Raw genomic sequence first — 12798 nt, forward strand, 5'->3', positions numbered from 1 at the left:
AGGGGGTGAGGTGGAGGGGCAGAGAGGGGTGGGTGAGGTGGAGGGGCAGAGAGGGGTGAGGTGGAGGGGCAGAGAGGGGGGGTGAGGAGGTGGAGGGGCAGAGAGGGGTGAGGTGAGGGAGGTGGAGGGGCAGAGAGGGGTGAGGTGAGGTGGAGGGGCAGAGAGGGGTGAGGTGAGGTGGTGGAGGGGCAGAGAGGGGTGGGTGAGGTGGAGGGGCAGAGAGGGTGGGGTGAGGTGGAGGGGCAGAGAGGGGTGGGGGTGAGGTGGAGGGGCAGAGAGGGGTGAGGTGGAGGTGGAGGGGCAGAGAGAGTGGGGTGGAGGGGCAGAGAGGGGTGAGGTGAGGTGGAGGGGCAGAGAGGGGTGGGTGAGGTGAGGTGGAGGGGCAGAGAGGGGTGAGGTGAGGGGGGGGGTGAGGGGCAGGAGGGGTGAGGTGAGGTGGAGGGGCAGAGAGGTGGGGGTGAGGTGGAGGGGCAGAGAGGGGTGGGAGGGGAGGTGGAGGGGCAGAGAGGGGTGGGGTGAGGTGAGGTGGAGGGGCAGAGAGGGGTGGGGTGAGGAGGTGGAGGGGCAGAGAGGGGTGGGGTGAGGGAGGTGGAGGGGCAGAGAGGGGTGGGGTGAGGTGAGGTGGAGGGGCAGAGAGGGGGGGGGGTGGGTGAGGTGGAGGGGCAGAGAGGGGTGGGGGGTGAGGTGGAGGGGCAGAGAGGGGTGGGGTGAGGTGGAGGGGCAGAGAGGGGTGAGGTGGAGGTGGAGGGGCAGAGAGAGGGGTGGGTGAGGGGTGAGGTGGAGGTGGAGGGCAGAGAGGGGCAGGAGGGGTGGGGTGAGGTGGAGGGGCAGAGAGGGGTGGGGTGAGGTGGAGAGGGGCAGAGAGAGGTGAGGTGGGGTGAGGTGGAGGGGCAGAGAGGGGTGGGGTGAGGTGGAGGGCAGAGAGGGGTGGGTGAGGTGGAGGGGCAGAGAGGGGTGGGGAGAGGTGGAGGGGCAGAGAGGGGGGGTGAGGTGGAGGGGCAGAGAGGGGTGGGGAGGAGAGGTGGAGGGGCAGAGAGGGGTGGGGTGAGGTGGAGGGGCAGAGAGGGGTGGGGTGGAGGGGCAGAGAGGGGTGGTGTGAGGTGGAAGGGCAGAGAGGGTCGGCTCTACAGAAGGCCTAATGGGAGGGTCGGCTCTACAGAAGGCCTAATGGGAGGGTCGGCTCTACAGAAGGCCTAATGGGAGGGTCGGCTCTATAGAAGACCTAATGGGAGGGTCGGCTCTACAGAAGGCCTAATGGGAGGACCAGCTCTACAGAAGACCTAATGGGAGGACCGGCTCTACAGAAGGCCTAATGGGAGGGTCGGCTCTACAGAAGACCTAATGGGAGGGTCGGCTCTACAGAAGACCTAATGGGAGGACCGGCTCTACAGAAGGCCTAATGGGAGGGTCGGCTCTACAGAAGACCTAATGGGAGGACCGGCTCTACAGAAGGCCTAATGGGAGGGTCGGCTCTACAGAAGGCCTAATGGGAGGGTCGGCTCTACAGAAGGCCTAATGGGAGGACCGGCTCTACAGAAGACCTAATGGGAGGACCGGCTCTACAGAAGGCCTAATGGGAGGGTCGGCTCTACAGAAGACCTAATGGGAGGGTCGGCTCTACAGAAGACCTAATGGGAGGACCGGCTCTACAGAAGGCCTAATGGGAGGGTCGGCTCTACAGAAGACCTAATGGGAGGGTCGGCTCTACAGAAGACCTAATGGGAGGACCGGCTCTACAGAAGGCCTAATGGGAGGGTCGGCTCTACAGAAGGCCTAATGGGAGGACCGGCTCTACAGAAGACCTAATGGGAGGACCGGCTCTACAGAAGGCCTAATGGGAGGGTCGGCTCTACAGAAGACCTAATGGGAGGGTCGGCTCTACAGAAGACCTAATGGGAGGACCGGCTCTACAGAAGGCCTAATGGGAGGGTCGGCTCTACAGAAGACCTAATGGGAGGGTCGGCTCTACAGAAGACCTAATGGGAGGACCGGCTCTACAGAAGGCCTAATGGGAGGGTCGGCTCTACAGAAGGCCTAATGGGAGGACCGGCTCTACAGAAGACCTAATGGGAGGACCGGCTCTACAGAAGGCCTAATGGGAGGGTCGGCTCTACAGAAGACCTAATGGGAGGGTCGGCTCTACAGAAGACCTAATGGGAGGACCGGCTCTACAGAAGGCCTAATGGGAGGGTCGGCTCTACAGAAGACCTAATGGGAGGACCGGCTCTACAGAAGGCCTAATGGGAGGGTCGGCTCTACAGAAGGCCTAATGGGAGGGTCGGCTCTACAGAAGGCCTAATGGGAGGGTCGGCTCTATAGAAGACCTAATGGGAGGGTCGGCTCTACAGAAGGCCTAATGGGAGGGTCGGCTCTAGAAGACCAGAAGGCCTAATGGGAGGGTCGGCTCTACAGAAGGCCTAATGGGAGGGTCGGCTCTACAGAAGGCCTAATGGGAGGGTCGGCTCACAGAAGGCCTAATGGGAGGGTCGGCTCTATAGAAGACCTAATGGGAGGGTCGGCTCTACAGAAGGCCTAATGGGAGGGTCGGCTCTACAGAAGGCCTAATGGGAGGGTCGGCTCTATAGAAGACCTAATGGGAGGGTCGGCTCTACAGAAGGCCTAATGGGAGGGTCGGCTCTACAGAAGGCCTAATGGGAGGGTCGGCTCTACAGAAGGCCTAATGGGAGGGTCGGCTCTACAGAAGGCCTAATGGGAGGGTCGGCTCTACAGAAGGCCTAATGGGAGGGTCGGCTCTACAGAAGACCTAAACTAAATACAGAGCACACGTTTAAAAAGACAGATGGAACTTAATTTAGCCAATGAAAATGTCTCAACAGAATTAAAGGAAACACGTTTTAAATATTTAAAGAACTGTTTTACACGAATAAATGAGCCTAAAGTAACAACAATAGTAATGAGAAAACTAGTGATACAAATAAATTAACACAATTGCATCCTACCAGTATCTTGAATTTGGCTATTTGTGTGGTATAAAAAAATAATGTAAATGTCATAGATTTGCATGTAATGCAAAAAAAAAAATCCAGAACCTGCTACAAGAAAATGTGTGGAAGTCCTAAGTGTCTGCTCAACTGTATGCCTCTACCCAAATGCGATCATGCGAGCATGCAATGTTTTCTGATTCTATCCCCCCCAGTACCCCAACTCAAAACATCTTCCCTCGGCTATGGAGGAGAGGAGAGGAGGGAATAGAGGAGAGGAGAGGAGAGGGAGTAAAGGAGAAGAGAGGAGAGGATAGGAGAGAGGAGAGGATAGGAGGGAGGAGAAGATAGGAAGGAGGGAGAGGATAGGATAGGATAGGATAGGAGAGGAGAGGAGAGGAGAGAGAGGAGAGGAGAGGAGAGGAGAGAGGGAGGGAGGGAGGGAGCGAGGGAGGGAGCGAGGGAGCGAGCGAGGGAGGAGAGGCGAGGCGAGGAGGAGAAAATATGTAGAGGCGGGAAGAGGAGAGGAGGATGGTTTAACTTACCGACCCATAGAGCTCTCCTCTCTCGTTCATGCCCAGGTAGAGTCCTGCGTCCACTCCTCTAATACTGACCAGCCCTACAGCCAGACTGATGAACTCTAGGATACCTAGAGAGGACAGAGACAACACCTGTCAGAGATATAGACCAGCCCTACAGCCAGACTGATGAACTCTAGGATACCTAGAGAGGACAGAGACAACACCTGTCAGAGATATAGACCAGCCCTACAGCCAGACTGATGAACTCCACGATGGAGAGGACAGAGACAACACCTGTCAGAGATATAGACCAGCCCTACAGCCAGACTGTTGAACTCCAAGATGGAGAGGACAGAGACAACACCTGTCAGAGATATAGACCAGCCCTACAGCCAGACTGATGAACTCCATGATGGAGAGGACAGAGACAACACCTGTCAGAGATATAGACCAGCCCTACAGCCAGACTGATGAACTCCACGATGGGGAGGACAGAGACAACACCTGTCAGAGATATAGACCAGCCCTACAGCCAGACTGATGAACTCCACGATGGGGAGAACAGAGACAACACCTGTCAGAGATATAGACCAGCCCTACAGCCAGACTGATGAACTCCACGAGGGGGAGGACAGAGACAACACCTGTCAGAGATATAGACCATCCCTACAGCCAGACTGATGAACTCCACGATGGAGAGGACAGAGACAACACCTGTCAGAGATATAGACCAGCCCTACTGCCAGACTGATGAACTCTAGGATACCTAGAGAGGACAGAGACAACACCTGTCAGAGATATAGACCAGCCCTACAGCCAGACTGATGAACTCCACGATGGGGAGGACAGAGACAACACCTGTCAGAGATATAGACCAGCCCTACAGCCAGACTGATGAACTCCACGATGGAGAGGACAGAGTCAACACCTGTCAGAGATATAGACCAGCCCTACAGCCAGACTGATGAACTCCACGATGGGGAGGACAGAGACAACACCTGTCAGAGATATAGACCAGCCCTACAGCCAGACTGATGAACTCCACGATGGAGAGGACAGAGACAACACCTGTCAGAGATATAGACCAGCCCTACAGCCAGACTGATGAACTCCACGATGGAGAGGACAGAGACAACACCTGTCAGAGATATAGACCAGCCCTACAGCCAGACTGATGAACTCCACAATGGGGAGGACAGAGACAACACCTGTCAGAGATATAGACCAGCCCTACAGCCAGACTGATGAACTCCACGATGGAGAGGACAGAGACAACACCTGTCAGAGATATAGACCAGCCCTACAGCCAGACTGATGAACTCCACGATGGAGAGGACAGAGACAACACCTGTCAGAGATATAGACCAGCCCTACAGCCAGACTGATGAACTCCACGATGGAGAGGACAGAGACAACACCTGTCAGAGATATAGACCAGCCCTACAGCCAGACTGATGAACTCCACGATGGGGAGGACAGAGACAACACCTGTCAGAGATATAGACCAGCCCTACAGCCAGAATGATGAACTCCACGATGGGGAGGACAGAGACAACACCTGTCAGAGATATAGACCAGCCCTACAGCCAGACTGATGAACTCCACGATGGGGAGGACAGAGACAACACCTGTCAGAGATATAGACCAGCCCTACAGCCAGACTGATGAACTCCACGATGGAGAGGACAGAGACAACACCTGTCAGAGATATAGACCAGCCCTACAGCCAGACTGATGATCTCTAGGATGGAGAGGACAGAGACAACACCTGTCAGAGATATAGACCAGCCCTACAGCCAGACTGATGAACTCCACGATGGGGAGGACAGAGACAACACCTGTCAGAGATATAGACCAGCCCTACAGCCAGACTGATGAACTCCACGATGGAGAGGACAGAGACAACACCTGTCAGAGATATAGACCAGCCCTACAGCCAGACTGATGAACTCTAGGATACCTAGAGAGGACAGAGACAACACCTGTCAGAGATATATACCAGCCCTACAGCCAGACTGATGAACCCCACGATGGAGAGGACAGAGACAACACCTGTCAGAGATATAGACCAGCCCTACAGCCAGACTGATGAACTCCACGATGGAGAGGACAGAGACAACACCTGTCAGAGAAATAGACCAGCCCTACAGCCAGACTGATGAACTCCACGATGGGGAGGACAGAGACAACACCTGTCAGAGATATAGACCAGCCCTACAGCCAGACTGATGAACTCCACGATGGAGAGGACAGAGACAACACCTGTCAGAGATATAGACCAGCCCTACAGCCAGACTGATGAACTCCACGATGGGGAGGACAGAGACAACACCTGTCAGAGATATAGACCAGCCCTACAGCCAGACTGATGAACTCCACGATGGAGAGGACAGAGACAACACCTGTCAGAGATATAGACCAGCCCTACAGCCAGACTGATGATCTCTAGGATGGAGAGGACAGAGACAACACCTGTCAGAGATATAGACCAGCCCTACAGCCAGACTGATGAACTCCACGATGGGGAGGACAGAGACAACACCTGTCAGAGATATAGACCAGCCCTACAGCCAGACTGATGAACTCCACGATGGAGAGGACAGAGACAACACCTGTCAGAGATATAGACCAGCCCTACAGCCAGACTGATGAACTCCACGATGGAGAGGACAGAGACAACACCTGTCAGAGATATAGACCAGCCCTACAGCCAGACTGATGAACTCTAGGATACCTAGAGAGGACAGAGACAACACCTGTCAGAGATATAGACCAGCCCTACAGCCAGACTGATGAACTCCACGATGGAGAGGACAGAGACAACACCTGTCAGAGATATAGACCAGCCCTACAGCCAGACTGATGAACTCCACGATGGGGAGGACAGAGACAACACCTGTCAGAGATATAGACCAGCCCTACAGCCAGACTGATGAACTCCACGATGGAGAGGACAGAGACAACACCTGTCAGAGATATAGACCAGCACTACAGCCAGACTGATGAACTCCACGATGGGGAGGACAGAGACAACACCTGTCAGAGATATAGACCAGCCCTACAGCCAGACTGATGAACTCCACGATGGGGAGGACAGAGACAACACCTGTCAGAGATATAGACCAGCCCTACAGCCAGACTGATGAACTCTAGGATACCTAGAGAGGACAGAGACAACACCTGTCAGAGATATAGACCAGCCCTACAGCCAGACTGATGAACTCCACGATGGAGAGGACAGAGACAACACCTGTCAGAGATATAGACCAGCCCTACAGCCAGAATGATGAACTCCACGATGGGGAGGACAGAGACAACACCTGTCAGAGATATAGACCAGCCCTACAGCCAGACTGATGAACTCCACGATGGGGAGGACAGAGACAACACCTGTGAGAGATATAGACCAGCCCTACAGCCAGACTGATGAACTCCACGATGGGGAGGACAGAGACAACACCTGTCAGAGATATAGATCAGCCCTACAGCCAGACTGATGAACTCCACGATGGAGAGGACAGAGACAACACCTGTCAGAGATATAGACCAGCCCTACAGCCAGACTGATGAACTCCATGAAGGGGAGGACAGAGACAACACCTGTCAGAGATATAGACCAGCCCTACAGCCAGACTGATGAACTCCAAGATGGGGAGGACAGAGACAACACCTGTCAGAGATATAGACCAGCCCTACAGCCAGACTGATGAACTCCACGATGGAGAGGACAGAGACAACACCTGTCAGAGATATAGACCAGCCCTACAGCCAGACTGATGAACTCCACGATGGAGAGGACAGAGACAACACCTGTCAGAGATATAGACCAGCCCTACAGCCAGACTGATGAACTCCACGATGGAGAGGACAGAGACAACACCTGTCAGAGATATAGACCAGCCCTACAGCCAGACTGATGAACTCCACAATGGAGAGGACAGAGACAACACCTGTCAGAGATATAGACCAGCCCTACAGCCAGACTGATGAACTCCACGATGGGGAGGACAGAGACAACACCTGTCAGAGATATAGACCAGCCCTACAGCCAGACTGATGAACTCCACGATGGAGAGGACAGAGACAACACCTGTCAGAGATATAGACCAGCCCTACAGCCAGACTGATGAACTCCACGATGGGGAGGACAGAGACAACACCTGTCAGAGATATAGACCAGCCCTACAGCCAGACTGATGAACTCCACGATGGAGAGGACAGAGACAACACCTGTCAGAGATATAGACCAGCACTACAGCCAGACTGATGAACTCCACGATGGGGAGGACAGAGACAACACCTGTCAGAGATATAGACCAGCCCTACAGCCAGACTGATGAACTCCACGATGGGGAGGACAGAGACAACACCTGTCAGAGATATAGACCAGCCCTACAGCCAGACTGATGAACTCTAGGATACCTAGAGAGGACAGAGACAACACCTGTCAGAGATATAGACCAGCCCTACAGCCAGACTGATGAACTCCACGATGGAGAGGACAGAGACAACACCTGTCAGAGATATAGACCAGCCCTACAGCCAGAATGATGAACTCCACGATGGGGAGGACAGAGACAACACCTGTCAGAGATATAGACCAGCCCTACAGCCAGACTGATGAACTCCACGATGGGGAGGACAGAGACAACACCTGTGAGAGATATAGACCAGCCCTACAGCCAGACTGATGAACTCCACGATAGGGAGGACAGAGACAACACCTGTCAGAGATATAGATCAGCCCTACAGCCAGACTGATGAACTCCACGATGGAGAGGACAGAGACAACACCTGTCAGAGATATAGACCAGCCCTACAGCCAGACTGATGAACTCCATGAAGGGGAGGACAGAGACAACACCTGTCAGAGATATAGACCAGCCCTACAGCCAGACTGATGAACTCCAAGATGGGGAGGACAGAGACAACACCTGTCAGAGATATAGACCAGCCCTACAGCCAGACTGATGAACTCCACGATGGAGAGGACAGAGACAACACCTGTCAGAGATATAGACCAGCCCTACAGCCAGACTGATGAACTCCACGATGCAGAGGACAGAGACAACACATGTCAGAGATATAGACCAGCCCTACAGCCAGACTGATGAACTCCACGATGGAGAGGACAGAGACAACACCTGTCAGAGATATAGACCAGCCCTACAGCCAGACTGATGAACTCCACGATGCAGAGGACAGAGACAACACATGTCAGAGATATAGACCAGCCCTACAGCCAGACTGATGAACTCCACGATGGAGAGGACAGAGACAACACCTGTCAGAGATATAGACCAGCCCTACAGCCAGACTGATGAACTCCATGATGGAGAGGACAGAGACAACACCTGTCAGAGATATAGACCAGCCCTACAGCCAGACTGATGAACTCCACGATGGGGAGGACAGAGACAACACCTGTCAGAGATATAGACCAGCCCTACAGCCAGACTGATGAACTCCACGATGGGGAGAACAGAGACAACACCTGTCAGAGATATAGACCAGCCCTACAGCCAGACTGATGAACTCCACGAGGGGGAGGACAGAGACAACACCTGTCAGAGATATAGACCATCCCTACAGCCAGACTGATGAACTCCACGATGGAGAGGACAGAGACAACACCTGTCAGAGATATAGACCAGCCCTACTGCCAGACTGATGAACTCTAGGATACCTAGAGAGGACAGAGACAACACCTGTCAGAGATATAGACCAGCCCTACAGCCAGACTGATGAACTCCACGATGGGGAGGACAGAGACAACACCTGTCAGAGATATAGACCAGCCCTACAGCCAGACTGATGAACTCCACGATGGACAGGACAGAGACAACACCTGTCAGAGATATAGACCAGCCCTACAGCCAGACTGATGAACTCCACGATGGAGAGGACAGAGACAACACCTGTCAGAGATATAGACCAGCCCTACAGCCAGACTGATGAACTCCACAATGGGGAGGACAGAGACAACACCTGTCAGAGATATAGACCAGCCCTACAGCCAGACTGATGAACTCCACGATGGAGAGGACAGAGACAACACCTGTCAGAGATATAGACCAGCCCTACAGCCAGACTGATGAACTCCACGATGGAGAGGACAGAGACGACACCTGTCAGAGATATAGACCAGCCCTACAGCCAGACTGATGAACTCCACGATGGAGAGGACAGAGACAACACCTGTCAGAGATATAGACCAGCCCTACAGCCAGACTGATGAACTCCACGATGGGGAGGACAGAGAGAACACCTGTCAGAGATATAGACCAGCCCTACAGCCAGACTGATGAACTCCACGATGGGGAGGACAGAGAGAACACCTGTCAGAGATATAGACCAGCCCTACAGCCAGACTGATGAACTCCACGATGGGGAGGACAGAGACAACACCTGTCAGAGATATAGACCAGCCCTACAGCCAGACTGATGAACTCCACGATGGAGAGGACAGAGACAACACCTGTCAGAGATATAGACCAGCCCTACAGCCAGACTGATGATCTCTAGGATGGAGAGGACAGAGACAACACCTGTCAGAGATATAGACCAGCCCTACAGCCAGACTGATGAACTCCACGATGGGGAGGACAGAGACAACACCTGTCAGAGATATAGACCAGCCCTACAGCCAGACTGATGAACTCCACGATGGAGAGGACAGAGACAACACCTGTCAGAGATATAGACCAGCCCTACAGCCAGACTGATGAACTCTAGGATACCTAGAGAGGACAGAGACAACACCTGTCAGAGATATAGACCAGCCCTACAGCCAGACTGATGAACCCCACAATGGAGAGGACAGAGACAACACCTGTCAGAGATATAGACCAGCCCTACAGCCAGACTGATGAACTCCACGATGGGGAGGACAGAGACAACACCTGTCAGAGATATAGACCAGCCCTACAGCCAGACTGATGAACTCCACGATGGGGAGGACAGAGACAACACCTGTCAGAGATATAGACCAGCCCTACAGCCAGACTGATGAACTCCACGATGGAGAGGACAGAGACAACACCTGTCAGAGATATAGACCAGCCCTACAGCCAGACTGATGAACTCCACGATGGAGAGGACAGAGACAACACCTGTCAGAGATATAGACCAGCCCTACAGCCAGACTGATGAACTCCACGATGGGGAGGACAGAGACAACACCTGTCAGAGATATAGACCAGCCCTACAGCCAGACTGATGAACTCCACGATGGGAGGACAGAGACAACACCTGTCAGAGATATAGACCAGCCCTACAGCCAGACTGATGAACTCCACGATGGGAGGACAGAGACAACACCTGTCAGAGATATAGACCAGCCCTACAGCCAGACTGATGAACTCTAGGATACCTAGAGAGGACAGAGACAACACCTGTCAGAGATATAGACCAGCCCTACAGCCAGACTGATGAACTCCACGATGGGAGAGGACAGAGACAACACCTGTCAGAGATATAGACCAGCCCTACAGCCAGACTGATGAACTCCACGATGGGGAGGACAGAGACAACACCTGTCAGAGATATAGACCAGCCCTACAGCCAGACTGATGAACTCCACGATGGAGAGGACAGAGACAACACCTGTCAGAGATATAGACCAGCCTACAGCCAGACTGATGAACTCCACGATGGGGAGGACAGAGACAACACCTGTCAGAGATATAGACCAGCCCTACAGCCAGACTGATGAACTCCACGATGGAGAGGACAGAGACAACACCTGTCAGAGATATAGACCAGCCCTACAGCCAGACTGATGAACTCTAGGATACCTAGAGAGGACAGAGACAACACCTGTCAGAGATATAGACCAGCCCTACAGCCAGACTGATGAACTCCACGATGGAGAGGACAGACAACACCTGTCAGAGATATAGACCAGCCCTACAGCCAGACTGATGAACTCCACGATGGGGAGGACAGAGACAACACCTGTCAGAGATATAGACCAGCCCTACAGCCAGACTGATGAACTCCACGATGGGGAGGACAGAGACAACACCTGTCAGAGATATAGACCAGCCCTACAGCCAGACTGATGAACTCCACGATGGGGAGGACAGAGACAACACCTGTCAGAGATATAGACCAGCCCTACAGCCAGACTGATGAACTCCACGATGGAGAGGACAGAGACAACACCTGTCAGAGATATAGACCAGCCCTACAGCCAGACTGATGAACTCCACGATGGGGAGGACAGAGACAACACCTGTCAGAGATATAGACCAGCCCTACAGCCAGACTGATGAACTCCAAGATGGGGAGGACAGAGACAACACCTGTCAGAGATATAGACCAGCCCTACAGCCAGACTGATGAACTCCACGATGGAGAGGACAGAGACAACACCTGTCAGAGATATAGACCAGCCCTACAGCCAGACTGATGAACTCCACGATGGAGAGGACAGAGACAACACCTGTCAGAGATATAGACCAGCCCTACAGCCAGACTGATGAACTCCACGATGGAGAGGACAGAGACAACACCTGTCAGAGATATAGACCAGCCCTACAGCCAGACTGATGAACTCCACAATGGAGAGGACAGAGACAACACCTGTCAGAGATATAGACCAGCCCTACAGCCAGACTGATGAACTCTAGGATGGACAGAGGACAGAGACAACACCTGTCAGAGATATAGACCAGCCCTACAGCCAGACTGATGAACTCCACGATGGAGAGGACAGAGACAACACCTGTCAGAGATATAGACCAGCCCTACAGCCAGACTGATGAACTCCACGATGGGGAGGACAGAGACAACACCTGTCAGAGATATAGACCAGCCCTACAGCCAGACTGATGAACTCCACGATGGAGAGGACAGAGACAACACCTGTCAGAGATATAGACCAGCCCTACAGCCAGACTGATGAACTCCACGATGGGGAGGACAGAGACAACACCTGTCAGAGATATAGACCAGCCCTACAGCCAGACTGATGAACTCCACGATGGAGAGGACAGAGACAACACCTGTCAGAGATATAGACCAGCCCTACAGCCAGACTGATGATCTCTAGGATGGAGAGGACAGAGACAACACCTGTCAGAGATATAGACCAGCCCTACAGCCAGACTGATGAACTCCACGATGGGGAGGACAGAGACAACACCTGTCAGAGATATAGACCAGCCCTACAGCCAGACTGATGAACTCCACGATGGAGAGGACAGAGACAACACCTGTCAGAGATATAGACCAGCCCTACAGCCAGACTGATGAACTCCACGATGGAGAGGACAGAGACAACACCTGTCAGAGATATAGACCAGCCCTACAGCCAGACTGATGATCTCTAG

The 12798-nt window shown here is 53.4% G+C and overlaps 1 protein-coding gene across 2 annotated transcripts in view; it reads right to left on the reverse strand.

Annotated features, from left to right (window-relative positions):
* The window catches only part of fgf16 (fibroblast growth factor 16), a 61422-nt gene that overhangs the window by 25327 nt on the left and 23297 nt on the right, over positions 1–12798 (reverse strand). For both annotated transcript variants that reach the window (XM_065020012.1, XM_065020011.1), the window contains exon 2: positions 3488–3591. In XM_065020012.1, the coding sequence (XP_064876084.1) occupies positions 3488–3591 (104 nt within the window). The remainder of the gene's footprint in view (positions 1–3487; positions 3592–12798) is intronic.

This window comes from Oncorhynchus nerka, linkage group LG6, assembly GCF_034236695.1.
Source record: "Oncorhynchus nerka isolate Pitt River linkage group LG6, Oner_Uvic_2.0, whole genome shotgun sequence".
Lineage (NCBI taxonomy): Eukaryota > Metazoa > Chordata > Actinopteri > Salmoniformes > Salmonidae > Oncorhynchus > Oncorhynchus nerka.